Genomic DNA, 18618 nt, shown 5'->3' with positions numbered 1-18618 from the left:
TAAATTAGAATGAAATTAAATTTATTTCTAACAAGAGGAATAAACTATGGCTGTTAGACCCCAGCGGAAATTAGAATACAATTGAACGATAGAAGGAGACTTCACCCCAGAGACAGCGGTGGTGGTGATGAGGGTTTGAATTGCCGGAGGGAGCGAACACATTTTAAACTTTGAAAACTTGCAGGTGATTGGCTGAAGGTGAGATGATTTAGGAAGCAAGTAGGGAGTCTTTATAACTAAACTTTTACTTGTATTCATAACTTCTCAGATACACTAGAAAGGGTCACACAAGAAATTAAAAACCGAGAAAATTCAGCTTTTTCATTCAGCACTTGCGATTTGCATTGACTGTGGATATTCGATACTCCAGACCCAGTCTCTGTGTCTCCACTTAATCCCAGCGCTGTCAAGACAGAGTCCAGATTGTTTTCAGTTCAGTCGACTGCAAAAATGTGCTTCTTGTAGTCGGCTCAGGCAAACCCACTAAGTGCAATCATTTGAATTCCATTTATTGTTATCCAAAATGAGATTTTGATTAATTCTGCTGGAACTGAGTCCTTACTAAATGGATTGACCTGTTGAAGAGTCAATCTGTTTAGTCTCTGCTGTAACGTGGTTGGGCTCAGGGTTCAAGAATGGGTTTGTTTTATTTGTTTTTTGTTCATTGTGTCCCGTTTGTAGCGCAGCTTCATTCTGCTGTTTTTGATTCCACAAAGCTGCGATGCCTTCTCCGCAGATGCGCACCAGTAAGCAGGAGCCTGCAGATGATAAAACCATGGTTCGATCATCAGTCGTAAAATATATAAACCACTAACTGTTTGCTACGTCTGATTTATGGTGATGGACACTGATGCTAACATTAGGAGCATTTTCGTGCAGAAGTACAGCACATTAAAGGGCGCCATATTTCTGAGGTCTGCTTTGGTGTTTAGCTTTGATCTGAGAGATGAAAATGGGACGGAGGAGTTCGAAGGCAAATGTGATCACTGCGAGCGCACGACCCATAATTCTCTCCAGCCCTGAAGTAGCACTGAATGCACATGGAAGGTCTGGTTTGCATAGAGATTGGCATTGTGTGTGTTTGCTTTTAAAAATATTCATTCTGAACTCAATCCAGCTGTGTACTTGTAGATAAAAGCGGTCCCATATCGTCTCCTATGACAGGGAGTGTGTCCACTCTTCTGAGTTGTGTATTAAAATCCTTTGAGATTATTCATTTTTATACCAGAAAAGTTAATTTGAAGTTAATAAATGGCTTACATACTTATTATGATCCTGTTTTCTGTTATTTTTGTCAGATGGCCGGCCTGGAGGTAGGAAAGAAGTTGTTTGCCATAAATGGAGACCTGGTGTTCCTCAGACCTTTCTCTGAAGTCGAAGTTCTCCTCAGGCAGTGTTTCAACAGCAAAGGACCCATCAGGGTGCTGGTCAGCACCAAGCCAAGAGAGTAAGTCAGATCTGTATATAGTAATATAATGATGTAAAATGATCTTCACATCTGCATTTATTCACTTGATGTATTGTCCTTTTTATTCTCCTCCTGTGTCCAGGACGGTAAAGATCCCCGACTCGGCTGAGGGGCTGGGCTTCCAGATCCGGGGCTTTGGTCCATCTGTGGTCCATGCTGTTGGGAGAGGTATGAGATCGCCGCCTCCATCACTTGAGCTGTCTGGCTACATCAGCAAAAACCTTCCCCTCACCTCTCTGTTATTGTGGCACAGCTGGCAAGCAGCTGCCACGCCGGTGTGTGGGGTTGTGCGTGACTTGGCCACAAGAGGCCAATCCCCCCCCCCCCCCTCTGTGCTCTCTATGCGGCTCAGCTGGTTGGTTAATGGAGCGGCCAAATCAGAGAATTTCACTTGTTGTGTTTTAAGATGAAGGCTGCTCTCAATGTGTGGAAAACAGGTGGTCGATGGGAGCATGAAGAAAAGATTTATTAGTAGAACTCAAGGTATTGACAAAGCAAATGTGCCAGGGCTAAACTGGGAATAACAAAAGTGCTGACAACTAACTCAGGGTCTGTGCTCCAGAGTTTGAGTTCCAGTCAGAGTTTTCCAGGATTGAGTGGCAGACGGCTTGAGGCAGCGAGCGCTGTGGGGCTGCAGAGAAGCGGTGGTGTGCATGGCAGACTAAACAGAGGCAGTCGATGTTTCTGAACTCATGACAGACGCGTTAATATCAGGTTACCTTCTAGGTTGGTTGAAGCATTACTACCATGAGGTTGAACAGAGAAGTTGTGGTTGAACTAGTCTTTACATCCAGCTGTTGTTGGGGGAGTTGAATGATAAAGAATGGTTGTGTAGAGGTATTGGCTGAAGATCTTTCACTTCTGCTGTCATTTGGAGCCAAAGTCTTCGCAGTATTGTCAGTGTGGTTAAAAACTATACCTAGAATCAACAAAATAGTTAACATGTTGTGTCCCATCCACATACATGGAGGAGGGGTTTATGGCTTAAAGGGCTTCCACCCACCAGGTAGCAATCAAGCAGTTGTCCAGCTTTATAAAACAGTCTATGAAAGATGCAGGAGACAGGAAGCCAGGCAACACACACCAACAGGCTAAGCACTTGCAAAGAAACAACCAAAGTCCATAATCCCTAACAAGCTGGTTATCTGCCTTTTTCCACATCACAATGAATGATTACCACATGCCTGTTCACATCTTTCTCTGCGTGATGGAGAAGCAGTCTGCTGTTTTTTTCTGGCTCTAAATTCATTAGAGTGTCCTAACTCAGCATGTTTAGCAGCGGCGCTATCAGGAAGGGCCCAAGATAGGGTTCAATCAACAAACAATCCATGGCCTTGTCCGGCTGTTCTCAGGGGAACTGAGGCGTGTTTTTAAAATTCTTTAAGCAATCTGAGTGGGATAGCAGGGTAGAGACGCTATGGGTATGTGCCTTCATGTGTGTGAATGAGCCGCTGTGTGTGTGTGCATGTGCGAGCCTGGTGAGGTGGTTGCCTGGGAACCTGGTGCTTGAGTAGATGCTCTGATCCCCCGGAGACGGAGCTGATGATGTAGGAGGCGTCTAATCCGTGGGATTGTCTCAACAGCTGCTGTCCCCTGGTGTCTGGGGGTCAACAGGAGCAGGTAATACCAATTAGAGACAGAGACACATAGCGAGAGGGAGGTGAGACAGAGATATGGAGCAGGTGAACAGATAGTGTCATCATGAAATTAATTAGAATTTAATGAATTTCATTTTTAGTGACATTTTCTACACGGCTACTGCACAGATTGTCATTTCCATATGAGTGCCAATCCGCAAATGTACCTTTCTCAAATCAAGACGATAATAATTGCCATTAAAAGCATATTAGCATGCTGATGTTAACATTCAGCCAACAGCCTCATAGAGCTGCGACCTTTACTCTGACTCTTTCTGACTAGTGCAGTGGTTCGCAACCTTTTTCTAAATACACAAATAGAACATATTTAAAGATAAAACTGTAATAATATGAATGTTTTCTCAGCTTTCAGTCTCCTTGAAACATCAAGTTGAGTTTAAGATGATTGATAAAGTTGTATAGCGACTCGGCTGCGTCCTTTCAGTCTGAAATGTCTCTATCCACCGGCGCCTGTAGCCTGTTATTCTGCTCTTGTACAGTGGACTTGTCTGTTGGTTTACTTTCTTATCCTGAAAGTTAAAGCAGCACAGAAACTACAGTTTTTTTTTTCACAATGCTCAATGAGCAGAGTCCAAATCCCTTATTTTGCATTGTGAGGTATGCACGGTGTGTGTAAGGGACTAGCAAAACAAATGGGAGGAATGTTTAGTCTGCCATGCACTTCCTTCTGATAGCTGTAAACCTTGAAGGTCTGAACGCCATCCCTCAGAGAGGCCCTCGTCTGCCCCAGATAAACAACTTCCCCTCCTCCCGTGCTCTCTCACACTCATCCTGAGCTGCCAAAACAGGAAACAAACTTGTAAATACAAAGAAGGAAAAAAAGGAATGTTGTTCAGCCAAATATTGTGTACAGGAAATGGAAAATGTGACACTCTGTTTCATATTGACAGAGCTTGCACCTGCGGGATTCCGTGCAGCAGTTGTTGCCCTTGACGCCTCTCGTTTCTCTTTGCTTTTCTCTTGTCTCACGCCAGGCACGGTGGCAGCCATCGCTGGCCTCCACCCAGGTCAGTGCATCATCAAGGTGAACGGCATCAACGTAAGCAAGGAGAGCCACGCCAGCGTCATTGCTCATGTCACCGCCTGCAGGAAGTACCGGCGACCCACACAGGTGAGACAGAAGGACAGGAATAGAAAGTTAAATGGGGGTAAAGTACGTCAGACGCCCCTCACCTCTCATGCAACAAACAAATCTAATGATATGTTATCATAAGCAGCAATCGAAATGAGAATTTGAGAAAACTACGATAAGGTTCCCTAAGAAAATAATTGTTTCGTGCACTTATGTTTGATTTTGCACATTATCATCGAATCAAAATGTCTCGCTTGAGGTCACCCTTCCATTTCCCATGGCCTTAAGGCATTTTGCATTGAGTGTTGGTTGATCTGAGGATTATGCAATGAAACTAGAGGGAGAAGTGTGAGGGATAATAAAAAAGCCAAATAAACAAAAGTGCAGCAACGAGGGGGAAACAAGAACTTAGTTGACCGTGAGAAAAATACAGACCTCCACGCTCCCGTTTACCTTCATATCTCCCCCTCTTTCTCCCTCTGACTCTGTCTTTCCTTCCCTGGGGTCATTACGCAGAAATAATAGTAGTTTTGGCTCCTCCGGCGCTGACCTCTGGCTCACAGCGGTGGGACTGCTGTGGGAGACTGGCAGGCTGCAGCGAGAGGTGGGAAAGGATCTGGGGGTGGCTGCAACTCAGGGTGGGTTAAAGTGCTCGAGGCAGAGGGGGGACGGGGGTGATTAAGGAAAAGGAGGGGGGGAGGTATGCCAGCCATTTCTTTCCTGGGAAAGTGGTTGACAAGAGATGAGTGTCAGAGGAGAAAGTCAGCTCAGTCCACCTGTTGAAGATGGGAATATTGTGTGAGAACCGAAATCTGAGGGTGTGTGTATGGTGTGAGTTAGTGTAGTGTGTCACTTTAAGTGAGGCTCCATACTTAATGAAGCACTGCGGGGTTTCAACACAACTGGAGATCTGGTTTACCTCAATTATGGACACCAGCCTCTCTTTCTCTGTCTCTTTCAACGTCTGTGTGTGTCTGTGTGTCTCTGTGTGTATACACACTAAAGGACCAGAGACCAGTAGGCAGGCACAGCATGTAGCCTTGGCAGAACATCTACTGTGGGTTTGGTTGTGGAGAGGAGGGAACAGACAGATACACACACACACACACACACACACACACACACACACACACACACACACACACACACATTGCACGCTAGAGTGGGTTGATGAGATTGGCATGTGCTCGCTTTTGCGGCCTCACCAAACACCATGTTTCCATATGTTTGCGAAGGCTTTTCACTGAATGCCCTTAGCCTGTGTACACACACAGACACAGTCACACACACACACACACACACACACACACACAAACACACACTATAGTTTTATTTTTTCTGATCAACCATCTATATAGCCATAGAAACGTTACCTGTTATCCACGGGGGAGAAGGGAGGCAACAAGGCTACAATAGCCTGATTTGTGTTGACAGTTGTGTGACTGAAATGGTTCAAGTCGATTTAATTTGAGTGAAAACACATTTTACTGTAAGTTCAGTGTATAAATAGAAACATGATATCATGTGAAGGAGAAAAAAAAACACATTTGGCTGCAGTAATTTTAGCAGTTTTTATGTTGCAAAAACATTTTCAATAAACTTGTAAATCCTTCATCCTTCATTTTCATCTGCAGCAAGATACCATTAAATGGGTTTACAACAACAGTGAGAGCGCTCAGGAAGACCAGAAAACCAACCAGAAACCCGTCACAGAGGAGAACGGAGACGGCTTTGAGTGCAAAGTGGAAGGTGACTCACACACACACACACACACACACACACACACACACACACACACACACACACACACACACACACACACACACACACACACACACACACACACACACAGTCACTAGAAAAACTACACAGGAATCACTCCGCTGGGGAAAGACATTCTGCTCAAGGTGTCTGCGGATGTAACACAGGCATGTTCGCGGGAACACAGGCCCTTCGCCCGCTCCAGTTAACAAGTCAGCCACAGCTCCAAACAGGCTCATCTGGAGTGTGTTAGTCTGAGAACAGCCGCCACCGCCTCCTCTGGCTCATCAAGTGTTAATTCTCCCCCCCTGCAATTTATGGATCCCAACGAGAAAGTAAAACAGGAAAACTATTCCCTTCACAGCAAACGGCTCCAAACCAGGATTTATTGCCATATTAAGTCCTTGCGCCAGCATAGGGCCAGTTAACTTAATGCTCCTGCAATTGCTCATCATTGAGCAGAGTGTCTTCCTTTGAAATGAGCTGCAGGTTTTGGTGGTCTGAGACCTCCTACAGTGCCACAGTGTGTGGTGATGAAAACACTTGCAACATTGCAACCACACATTTTATGGTGGGGATGGGGATTATTTGTGTCAAATCACAGAACATAATCACGACACAATTTACATGATTTGTGCATCTGTGCTGTTATGGCTGCGTGTTACCGGAAATCTGTTTCTTTGCTCTCCTGTATTTCTGTTGTGCTTCCATTTCCTTTTCGGGGCCATTCCACAAGTGTCCTTGGGCAAGACACTGAAACCCAAATTCCCCCGGCTGGCTGTACCAGCAGTGTGTGAGTGATGTGTGAATATGCTGCACGTACATGCACTGGATGAACGGGTGAATGGAGAAAACTGTTCTTTGAAGCGCTTTGTGTGGTCGTCGTGACTGGAAAAGCACTGAATGAATACAGACCATTTAACATCTTTCTCTTTCCATCTCAGAGGTGATGGACAAATTCAACACCATAGCCATCATTGATGGGAAGAAGGACCATGTGAGTCTGACTGTAGACAACGTGCACCTGGAGTACGGTGTGGTGTACGAATACGACAGCACCGCTGGGATCAAGTGCCACGTGCTGGAGAAAATGGTGGAACCCAAGGGATTCTTCAGCCTCACTGCGAAGGTATTCTGTCCACAATTTCAGTGGCAAATATTCTCAACATCTGGACTAGACTGCAGGCTAATCGGTCGGTTGAACATCTGGATAGATGTGGGTTTAATGATGTGGGATTAAGTCTATTTCATTCTTTTTTTAAATAGCGATGCTGCTAATTCTATAATTTTGATTTGTTTAACCGAGCTACAAGGCTTAATCACTAAATTGGCTCCAGATTCGATTTGTGGCAATTACCCAATAAAGTGATATTTTGATTATTTGACTAGAATTGGTAATTTTTTATAATGTAACCACAAACGTTTTGCCTGTTTCCCTAAACATGAAGTTTTCTGTCACATAAGGGCCTTCAAGTTCAAGTTTTAATTCCAGTCCTGTTCCACTAATGAAGAGAACGGAAATTTATGAAGTAAACATTGTTGTTGTGGTCATGACATTATGAGAACTCCTTCAGCCCGACGTGGCTGAGGTTAAGTGAGAGCGAGAAAGAGACGGAGGGGAAGAGGGAAGGATTGGTCCCCTGTTAGAAGATTAACAGAGTCGTTTGTGTTCCTCACCTCAGAGCGTCACCTTGTTTAATGAGGCAGGAATAATAAAGACATAAACAAACCGTGACAATGCTGCTATCTCTCACCAGGCTACAGGGCAGCAGATGAACTCCAGAATAATGACGATTACTCTTTTTTGTATCCCTGCTGTTTGAATGGAGGGGACATCTTAATGTGATTTAAAAAAACATGCAGGTTCTGATTGTTAATTTGTGGTATTTGTAATCAAAATGAACACAAATCTCAGTTTATTTTGTATCTTGAGTTCTTCTTCAATACAGACCAATGCAGCCAACTGCCCCCCCGCCCCGTGTGGATTAGTTTGACGCTTGTTAAAAATGACAGCTTTATTTCCGTCATGTTACATCCCAGCGGTGATGTTCACAGGAATGATCATTATTGATTTAAGATACACAGAGGGAAGACGATTCAGTCAAGACATCAATTCAACACATGCTGGTGTGAATAAAGAGGTTTGCAACATCTTGTTGCCAAATTTCACAATGAACAACGTTTCTCTCCTTCACGGTAAATTTGCAGAGATCACCAGTTGGGTTCAAGTCTCAAAACAATTGAGATTTACAGGCCTTGTTTTTAAAAGTCTTTAAAAGCACCATCCTGAATGAAACCATGACACGCATTAATATAAAACTTGCTACATCCCTGTGACTATAAGTAGTTTCCCATTCCTCCAAAGTAAAAGTAATTGAAGTATTATTACAAACATCTGCCCAAGTTGCCCATATCGTCCTTGGAGACTTGTATGATGTTGAATTTTAATATTGCCGGCGCTGTCGGGGTGCACGGGTTTCTCTTGTGCATCAGTCTCTTCCTGCTGTTACATTTCCTCCCCTCTTTTCCGTTCTCCTCCACTGGGCAACTCATTAAGGGAGCTCAGAGATTTCCTCATATCTAATCTATCATCTGGAAAGTGGAGTCTTCATACATGCAGCACATGTTTCAGGAATCTTTGTTTTTCTCCCTGGATTCAGCCAATGGAAACTTTTGATATGAACTTAACTTCTCATGCAATTCTGTAGAGAAATCCACCCTCCATCCAAATTGTATTTTTTTTATATTGGAAAGGTTCATTTACATTAGTTGCTCCAAAAGTGGTAATTTTGGAAGCATTTGCAGTATCTGATAATCTTCCTTGTCTCTTGTTTGCCCTTTCAATGAGCAGATCCTGGAGGCACTGGCACGTAATGATGACATGCTGGTGCAGATGTGTGGCAGGTTGAGTTCCAGCTGTGATGTGATCCCAGAGGAGCTGCAGGTACGCTTCAGTGCCATGTGTGGCGACAGGGTGGAGCACATCAACCGACGCACCACCAACTACAGAAAGGTAATTTTACTGAGCTGCACTCATAACAAAGAGACCTTTCGCCAGTCTCCACCACGAACTGCATACTGTATGTATAGTAACATAGTTCAGAGCCATGAAAATTGACTTGGTTGTCCGTATTCCCTTTAGACTGACAAGAATAGAAGGAGGATGCAGCTGGTGTAGAAAGATCACTTTGACAGAGCTCTCACTGTGGTTCTCCTGCTGAACCAATTCAGTGTAGATGCACTTTGGCAAAAGCTTTCTGGCAGCCTCCAGTGCATACTGGCTCAGATTGAATAGACTCTCCTACATATAGGGGAAGTGACTAAAACACACTATAAATGCACAGATGGCATTCATGTTTGTATTCTTGGTGTGCTGACATCAGCATGTCAAAGTGCACCAGCAGCATGGTGACACACTGAAAACAACATCCAACTGCTCAGAACATGTGGTTAGCCCTCATTGACCTGCAGGTGATGGGGAAATGTTCGTCATTAACAAACATGCGTGGTATTATCTGGCACTAATTAGGTTACAACCAAAGTATTTTCGTAATTTTCCATCCGATCTGTAATCATGTGTCTATAGGCAAAACAACGTAATGTAATGCACGTGTGAGCGAGGAAAAAGGAAAAGAGAGGAGAAATGAAAACATCTGACTCGACATTGGAGCGGGCCTTGGATTAATTACCAGTCACTTAAAAATAGCCGCGCTCAGCCACAGCCAGGACTTCAGTTGTGTAAGATCTCCTCTTCGCCGACCCCTAGAGAGAGAGAGTAGGGGGAGTGTAAGAAAGGACCAAGAGATGTAGATAGAGGAAGAGCGAAAGAATGAGGACAGAGAAGACAGTTAGACACAGCAGAAAGTGATAAGAGGACAGATGTGAAGAAACCTCTAGAGACTGGAGGGGATGCGGTGATGGGTTTCATAAAGAGAAGGTCAGCTCACGACCCATCTGGACCGTATCGTGATGCTTTGAGCAGCAGCCTCCAGCTCTCTGAGATTACTGAGGAAATGTTGAGTTTAAGCTCCATAGTTATTATATACAGTGGGGCCCAAAAGTATAGGACCACTCTCTCAGACCTTTGGGTCCAACGGGACATGATGCTATGTTGCCTGATGTCCCAAGTTGCCCAGAAACTGATCCGGTTTGCGGCATCTGCTTTGTCACATCCGAGAAATTACACAGGCCCTGTGACGACGGGTTCAGGGACAGTGCAACCAAATGTTGCAATGAAATAAAATGTGTTTGTGATATTGTGTATCTGCTCTGTTTGATCTGAGGAGTCCTCAAGGCTCCGTGTGTATCATGTTCTACTCGGAGATGTTATCTTGTAGCATGTTGGGAAAGTTTGCCTTCACAACAGGGTCGGAAGGAGTTCCATGTAAAGTTTATCCACATGTTTCTTCCAGTTAGATCATTCAGCACCCTGGAGGATATTTTATTTCGTTTAACAGTATATACAGGATACATGCGATCTTTATTTTATCTGAAGAAACACCATTTTCATTCTGAAGTGGGTTTGACAAACTTAACGAAAATGCAAACCGTGACCATGCTCTGTGAAGATTTCATGAAGATACAAATCAAATCACAAAAAGTTAAATAAAACATATTCTCATCATGAACATCTTACAACATGGCGATAAGAGCTGCTACGCATCTTATTTCATTAAATATCCTTCATATCCTTTCATGATGATAAATGGTTATGAGGGGGCGCTGGAGTTTTTCAGATTATGTGAGTGATGATGACGTTATGTGTTTGTCTTGGATTTGAGCTGCCACATAAACAAGGAGTGATAGAGTGATAGAAGTTTATGCTCATTCTCTTTTCGTTCCACTGTCATGGATGTAAAATAAAACCATAGACTTTATTGACAGATTGTCCATCCTGTATTTCATCTGTATCTCTTTTATTTCTCATGGAGCCTTTTATTCTCTTGGTCCTAAAATAGAAGTCTCTTCTAAAATCATAAATTTCAACGCCTATTATACACATTTGATTACTATATTTATAAAGCTAGCAGCCATTGCTGGGGTGGAATTCCCTGCAGTCAGTGCAATTATCATGCAAGATCTCCACCCACACCTAGCACTCATTATTATACCACTTCCTCAGCCACATTAAAGTAAACAAATTAACAAATGAACATAAAAATATTAATATGTTTTTGTCACTAAAGGCATTTTAAACAATCGTTTTTTATTAGTATGTATTTATTTTACAGCACAATGTTCAACTCTGGTTGTTTCAAATATGCTTTATAAATAAACATGACATGACCATGGGCGTCCCTCTCTTTGTGTCAGTTTGCCAGGGTCCTGAAGAACCGAGCGTGGCCCACCTTCAAGCAGGCCAAGGCCAAGGTGTCCCCACTCCACAGCAGCGACTTCTGCCCAACAAACTGTCATGTTAACGTGATGGAGGTCTCCTACCCCAAAACCACCACCTCCCTGGGAAGTGCCTTTGGTGTGCAGCTGGACAACAGGAAGAACACGCTGGAGAAGGGAAGACGCAGCAGTGCTGAGCAGGGTGAGTGAAGAACCCAATGCAGAGTGGAGTCATTTTGCATATTTATCTTTAAATTCCAGACTTTTAACTCTGGCGTTTGTGTTGCCTTAGGTAAACTGAACCCCATGGTTAATGTCCAGCACACCTTTACCACGATGGCGGCCCCGTCGGGTCACAGCTTGGGCCGGACGGAGGGACACGGCCTTCGCTTCCTGCTCAGAGAGGACGACCTGCTCACCCTGGACGCGTACCAGAAACTCCTCTACAAACTCACAACAGTTGTCAAAGAGATGGAGACGCATGGCGCCCACATTCATGAGTAAGTGGCCACGTTAGCATACATGTGTGTAAACAATGGTCACGTGCGTGCAGGGATGCAAGCGGTCAAACTCTCAAACACAACCACACATGCACACACATAACACATTGCTCATTTGTTTCACATAAGCACAACTCCCTGCAATCCATTCCCATGTGAGACAGGGTGCTGAGTTTCATCAAATTGCCCGAGTTTGAGATTAATTTGTTCGAGCACGTTCCCCTCAAATTGAAAAACAGTGGGTAAAATTAATATTTTTTTGAAACACTTCAAATCACTTTCCTGTGATGGAAAGTGAGATACCATTCAGCTTGATTGGAAATGCTTTGAGAAACCAGATTGCCTCATATAACAAGCTGTAACTTTAACAGCCTGCATGGTCAGTGTGCTGCGTCTGGCACTTAGCGGTCATACATTTTGGTCATTACTCTGGCACCAGGCTGTGTGTGTGCATCAGTGGGAGAGACACAGGGAAACAGAAGGAGCGACAGCAACAAGGCATTGTGGTGGTTTTCTCTAACCAAAGGTATTCTCCTGCGGCATCTATGTAGATGATTTTACACCTGCTATGTTATGCGTGTGTTTCCTGCCTGGCAGCTCTGTGTTCAGCTCGGCCGGTTCATTGTCTGGAGACACATGCGTCCACGAAAAAGGAAATGGAAAACACTGACCCATTCCTGCATCCCCCATCCCCAAACAGGAAATACAATCTCAGTGAGCCAGAGGGCGTGTCATTAAGCCAGGTGCCCTCTCGAAAGTCCATTCACTAACAATGGACCATTGATATATAATCATGCACAGCAACACTCCTGAGAATGTCCACAACTGGGTCAGATCTTACTCTGGTGTTTGAGATTCACTCTTGAACAACGCAGCGGGAGATTCTCCTCTCAGATGCGTTCACAACAACACAGAAATCTCCAGAGTATTCAGGTGAGGGGTTGGCACAGAAGGCAGAGGCAGGATCTAACGTATTCATTCTGCTGCAGAGATCACACGTTTTGCAGCACATCAACAGCTTAGGTTCTTCTACGTGTTCGTCAAGTGTTAGACATCTCATCCACATGCATGGGTTCATTCAGGCATGCTTGGAGCTCTCCCCAGGGGGCTGAAAGGAGAAACTCAAGAGAATGTTTGGAGCCTCTCGCTGGGACCCAGAGTTCAGTGCAGGTCTGAAAGCTGCTTAAGTAAGACATCTTCGAAACTTTTTTGGAATTTCCCTGCAGGTTCTTGTCATTGATTGAAATATATGTGCTTTGATATGATCATTTGACTGATTAAGATCATTAGTGTCCTCAGCAGCAGCAGCAGTGTTCAGATAATGACGTTAAAAGTTGTTAGATGGAGCGGAGCTGTCACCTCACTGACGTGTAAATGAGTTGAGTCCACAGCACGGCTCTTAATAACCAAGTCTGGACAAAATTTTCCCCATGCTCCTGTTGCCACCAATTAACGTAGTGGCCATTGAAATGATACGAGACGGGTTGAGAGCAGGGATAACGACCTTTCCCGTGCACACTTCAGGAGCTTGTTAAAGGATGAGCTTGTGGGGATGGGGGGGAGGAGTGTTTCACAGCAGCGGAGCGAATGTGGGCTGTGGCGCTTGCAGTCTGGATGTGGTGTGACCTGTGTGGGTGTGTTGATCCCTCCTGAGCTCATCATTAGTTTAGTTTGCTTGTTCGATGACTGGCGTTGGGTCGCTGCTACTTTCATCGTTCACCCACCCCCCCCCCCCCCCCCCGCCCTGCCCTGCTCCAAGCACTCTCACATCCCCTTTGTCCTGTCTTATTTCCGCTACACACACTTTTCTCTACACCCCTCTGCACACACAGACGCACACATCCATCACTTTCTTGCGTCTCCTTTTCTTTTTCTGTTACGGGTGTGCCTAGCTTTGACAGAAGCACTTTATAATGAAGTAACACTGGCCATATTTAAAGTGTGTGGTATGTCAAACAACCCCGTCCTCCCTCCCTGCTCTCGGCCCAGAGCAGAAATAGGAAGTCTGGTAAATTCGTAGTAGATTAGAAATATCCGCAAGTAATTTAGGAAAGAGAAAACAACTGGATGTCGAATGCTGTTACATAATTTATTGGCAGTTTCTCGAGGAATCCTTGTGGAGGCTGCGACCTGCGACCTGGTGTGACAGACAGGGGGTCACAGCTGTGTGGGGACGTGCCCGGTGCTGACGTGCTTCGTGTCAGGGCCCTCCTCCCTTTCCTGGATCACACAACCCCCCCCTTTTCCTCCCAACTTTCCTCTTTTTCACATAATTTCGTTATTACACCGCACATCATTGACAGACTGGCAGCAGTTTCCCAGCCATAGGGTGCTCCACTTTCTTTACCACAGTATAGATTAAAGCATTATGCAAATGTCCTCCCATGAAACGGCCTGATGAGGGGCTTTGTTATGCAGATGCACTTACAGATGCGATGAAGGCAATTGATGACTAATGGCTAAATGTGTCAAAGTAGGTTAAAGAGCTTCCTGTGAGAGATTAAGAGATCTCTCTGATAAGCAGTGGTGTGCTGTGGCCTGCTCTCGTTCTCCTGCTTTTTCTTTTTTTCCCTCTCTCTCTCTCTCTTTCTGTCAAAGCCCCTTCTCTGATCCAGTCATTGTTATTCCCATTTGCTCCCTCGGTTAGTTTGCACCCCAAAGGCCCCAAACTGCGCTCGCTTCTTTATTAACCAATAGCCAATCACAGAGCCCGGAGGACTTCTCCATAGTGATGGAATGCCAATCTCCTTTTTGGAGGGGCATTGTGGTAGCTCCTGGAGTGGGCCATAATGAGGGCATCTCGGTGGTCCAGTCAGCCTGTGAATGGGTGGAAAGGGGGCCAGTGGAGAGAGAGAGGGAGAGAGAGAGAGAGAGAGAGCAAGCGAGAGAGAGAGAGAGAGCGAGCGAGAGCGAGAGAGAGAGAGGGAGAGAGAGAGAGAGAGAGAGAGCAAGCGAGAGAGAGAGAGAGAGCGAGCGAGAGAGAGAGCGAGAGAGAGAGAGAGAGAGAGAGAGAGAGAGAGAGAGAGAGAGAGAGAGAGAGAGAGAGAGAGAGAGAGAGAGAGAGAGAGAGAGAGAGCAAGCGAGATAGAGAGAGAGAGCGAGCGAGAGCGAGAGCGAGAGAGAGAGAGAGAGAGAGAGAGAGGGAGAGGGAGAGGGAGAGAGAGAGAGAGAGAGAGAGAGAGAGAGGGAGAGGGAGAGGGAGAGAGAGAGAGAGAGAGCAAGCGAGAGAGAGAGAGAGAGAGAGAGAGAGAGAGAGAGAGAGAGAGAGAGAGAGAGAGAGAGAGAGAGAGAGAAACCAGGGGGGTGGAGGTGTTTAAAATCATCAAGAGGCATAAAAACCTGAGATGCATTTGGGTGACATGTCACATGAGGGGGACGTTTCACATAGCTGTGAGTCCCCTTTAGCCCCCCCCCCCCCCCCCCGTTGCCTCCACTTTAAAATGTCCTTAAGGCCGAGGTTATGACTCAATGGAAAAATGTAAGCGGACACAAATTAAAATGGGCCTGGAACGTAAACAGACATCGCGTGTCCGAGTGTGTGCGTGGGGAGAGATCAAAAAAAAAGTCCAAGCCCAGCATTTATTGGAATATTGCCTTAAATGCCACCATGTGTTGCTGCAACTGTAAAAATATCCCGGGCCGGTCCCTTCCTGCTCCTCTGATAGCCGGCTGATAGAATACAGAGCAGCAGGAACAGTGAGGGGGGTGCGGAGCTGCGGCGTGTTGACACAGCTGCACCCTGCTGCATGTTCCGACCTATTAATATGATGCGGATCCCTGATCGTCTGAAGCTGTTTGTGCGGAAGCCGGGCACAAACAGACCGGGGGTTTTGTTCGGCCCACTCGCTCAGCTGGGGGAGCCCTCACACATGAAAGCACACACTGTATGTAACTGCATGTAAGAACTTCCCGTGTAGCATGAGTCCGATCAAAGAAGTTGTTTTTACCACGCTGACTTCGCTGTTGGTTTTGGATGAATGTCATTGCCGCTTTATGTAATCCCTCCTGTCTGTTTTCTTCTTCTCCACCTTCTCTCTCCCGCAGCATTCTGTCCTCCATCACACACCCTCCAGCGTCAGAGGCGAGGACCCCGGAGAGTTACATCTCCGCAGAGAGCGAGGGGGAGAAGGGCGAGCGCAACGGGAAGAAAGTGTGTTTCAACGTGGCCGGGGACGAGCAGGAGGACTCGGGACACGACACGATCAGCAACAGAGACTCATACAGGTACACAACTGCAGTGAAAGGTGCTTACATGGGAGGGGCAGATGTTCAGAGACAGTTTAGCAATAATAGATTTTATTAACTGATCAAAATCAATGAGCACTCTCAGATATTTTGTCTCCTCTTCCCATTTCTCATCAGTGACTGTAACAGCAACAGAAACTCCATTGCCTCCTTCACCAGCATCTGCAGCAGCCACTGTAGCTCCTATGTCCACAGTGATGAGATGGACTCAGGTACACACACGCAAAACAATGAACACAAGCATTATTCTCCTTCACCTGGTAGTGATAGTGTATTACAGGTAGAATAACACATCTCAAAGGTTAAATATTCACAATATTCCTAACGATGGGCAGGTGACACACTGCGGAAAACGTGTGAATGAGTGTCCACAGCCTGGTGTCATGTTTAAACCACGGCAGATTGCAGCTGGAGCTGTGCTTTATACATGTGGGGAGGGGGGGAGGGTTCCACAGGGAGGAGCTTACGTTCACACACATGAACACATGCTCCGACCAGCTACCAAAACAAAGAACAGAGGAGCTTGAATCCCAACACACACAGAGAGAGTGTAATGACATAACTCCACTTTGTCTATACATAGAAAAATAGCTGTTAGCTTCGATATTAATTTTTCAAATCTGGTCAATATAATCCATAATGTGTGGGTTATATTTACTGTATAACATTTATAAACAATTTATAGCTATTCCCTGGTCCCAGATAGATTTTAGAATCAGCCACAAAGTTGCAAAAACGGTCCCATCATTGACAGGTCATGGTTACAATGTGATTGAATGATTATATTTTTTCTGGAGGTGGAGAACAAAAAAAAGCCTGAAGTTGAATCTAATTGGATTTGGCAGAAGTGTGGCCGCACATCTCTGATTTGTCATTAATGTCTTACACAGCTGTGTATCCTGTTAGATATCCTTCCTCACTGCCTCAGTCTCCGTCTCACACACACACACCAAACGCACACACACACACACGCACACACTTGTCAAAGCTGTGTTATAATATGACAGAAAAGTAATACTGTACTGTATTTGCAATCATATGTCTCATGTATGTTAGTAATATGTAAAGTAATTGTGCATGGGTAAACGTGTGGACTAATACTGCCAAGTTGTGGCCGCACCTCTGCAGGAGATGAGATGCCCTCCAGTGTGTGGCTGTCCCACGAGAAGCAGAAGAAACTTCACAGCTTCCTGGAGCATCTGTTTAGCCAGGTGAGTCCCTTCACATCTTTATATTTCATTGGTCTGTCAAATATCAACTTCGCTGTTAGTTTTTTTGTTGTCTAAATGTGTGTTAGAACAACTATTAACACAATCATGTGCAGACCTTTGTTTGTGCTCAGGAAGGGGAAATTGTTGCAGCCTTAAGTTGCCCCTTGACCTTTCAGAAGCCTTTGAAGCAATGCTGGTCATATCTGATTACATATATACTCTCTGTAGCACACACACACACACACACACACACACACACACACACACACGCTTATTACATCCATGAGAGGTTTTGTGAGGATGTCTCCATCGACAGTGGAAAAGCTTTGCCTTGCTTTGCTGTCTGGGCACTTTCTGGCTGCTTCCTGTCATTTGTTTTCTTGTGGAGCAGTTTCTCCAGCTTTGTTTATACACCGCATAGCAAAGTGTATTCACTGGGGCTCTGTGGGATTGTGTGTGTGTTTGTTACAAAGAGAACAAGTGAACCAGGTGTTGGTTATGTTTGGGCGGCGGATCTCGCTTCCCTCCGCATACTTTCGATCCCAGCTCAGCGGGGGGGGAACTGTATCATGCCACTACTTGACCCTCATGCTTTCTACAGGTGGACTCAATCACCAGCATGCTGAGAGGAGCGGTGGTGGCTCGGGCGTTCGAGCAGACGAAATGCTTCACGCCTGGAAGAGGATTACAAGGTAAAACACCAGGACTGTGCACCTTAATCAAATCTTATTACATCTTGAATGACTCATCAAAACACTTTTTTATGACTCAAGTTTAATTACTTTACATATTTCCATGATAGAAAAACACAACAATCTCCAACCAGCATTAAACAAAGGAGAAAATAACTATAAGCATGAGATTTATTCACTCCCCATATCGGTAATCCACTATATATTTTTGGTCTTGAAATGTCCAATGTCCACTGAACCACTGTCACACGAAGAATAGTAGTCCTTGCTGAATAAACATTAAAATAGTGTTCAGATATTAGTGTCCATCACCTCATTCATTCCTGATATGCCCACCTATCACTTAGCAGACGTATCGTGGCTGCCTCACGCGTCTTGCGTCTGTACGGTGCGTTGGGTTGTGCATGTCCTCTGAAATGAACGCTACATGTTCGTAAGATGCAGTACTCACATGAACATTAGAGGGAGTGCAGGGACAGGATGTGACAGGGGTCAGTGGGTATGTAATCAGTAACAAAAATCAGCAACGTCGTCTGTATGGCGCTGCAATCACCTCCTCAAGTATCGCTATGTTTTTTGTTTAGGTTCCATATGATCTAAATTCTGTGTTGTGCCCTCTAGCAGAAAACTCCAATAACATGTCTAGTTCACGCATAGTACGTATGTGAAGCATGTAT

The 18618-nt window shown here is 45.0% G+C and overlaps 1 protein-coding gene across 1 annotated transcript in view; it reads left to right on the top strand.

The window, feature by feature from the left end:
* The window catches only part of prex2 (phosphatidylinositol-3,4,5-trisphosphate-dependent Rac exchange factor 2), an 87078-nt gene that overhangs the window by 43018 nt on the left and 25442 nt on the right, over positions 1 to 18618 (top strand). The window contains exons 18-29 of the mRNA XM_061094108.1: positions 1299 to 1447; positions 1551 to 1636; positions 4101 to 4237; positions 5833 to 5947; positions 6904 to 7088; positions 8811 to 8972; positions 11273 to 11495; positions 11586 to 11793; positions 15838 to 16017; positions 16156 to 16250; positions 17167 to 17249; positions 17851 to 17941. Coding sequence (XP_060950091.1) covers positions 1299 to 1447; positions 1551 to 1636; positions 4101 to 4237; positions 5833 to 5947; positions 6904 to 7088; positions 8811 to 8972; positions 11273 to 11495; positions 11586 to 11793; positions 15838 to 16017; positions 16156 to 16250; positions 17167 to 17249; positions 17851 to 17941 — 1714 coding nt within the window. The remainder of the gene's footprint in view (positions 1 to 1298; positions 1448 to 1550; positions 1637 to 4100; positions 4238 to 5832; positions 5948 to 6903; positions 7089 to 8810; positions 8973 to 11272; positions 11496 to 11585; positions 11794 to 15837; positions 16018 to 16155; positions 16251 to 17166; positions 17250 to 17850; positions 17942 to 18618) is intronic.

The sequence above is a fragment of the Limanda limanda genome, chromosome 20 (genome assembly GCF_963576545.1).
Source record: "Limanda limanda chromosome 20, fLimLim1.1, whole genome shotgun sequence".
Taxonomy (NCBI): Eukaryota; Metazoa; Chordata; class Actinopteri; order Pleuronectiformes; family Pleuronectidae; genus Limanda; species Limanda limanda.
This window is presented reverse-complemented; position numbering and strand designations above follow the sequence as displayed.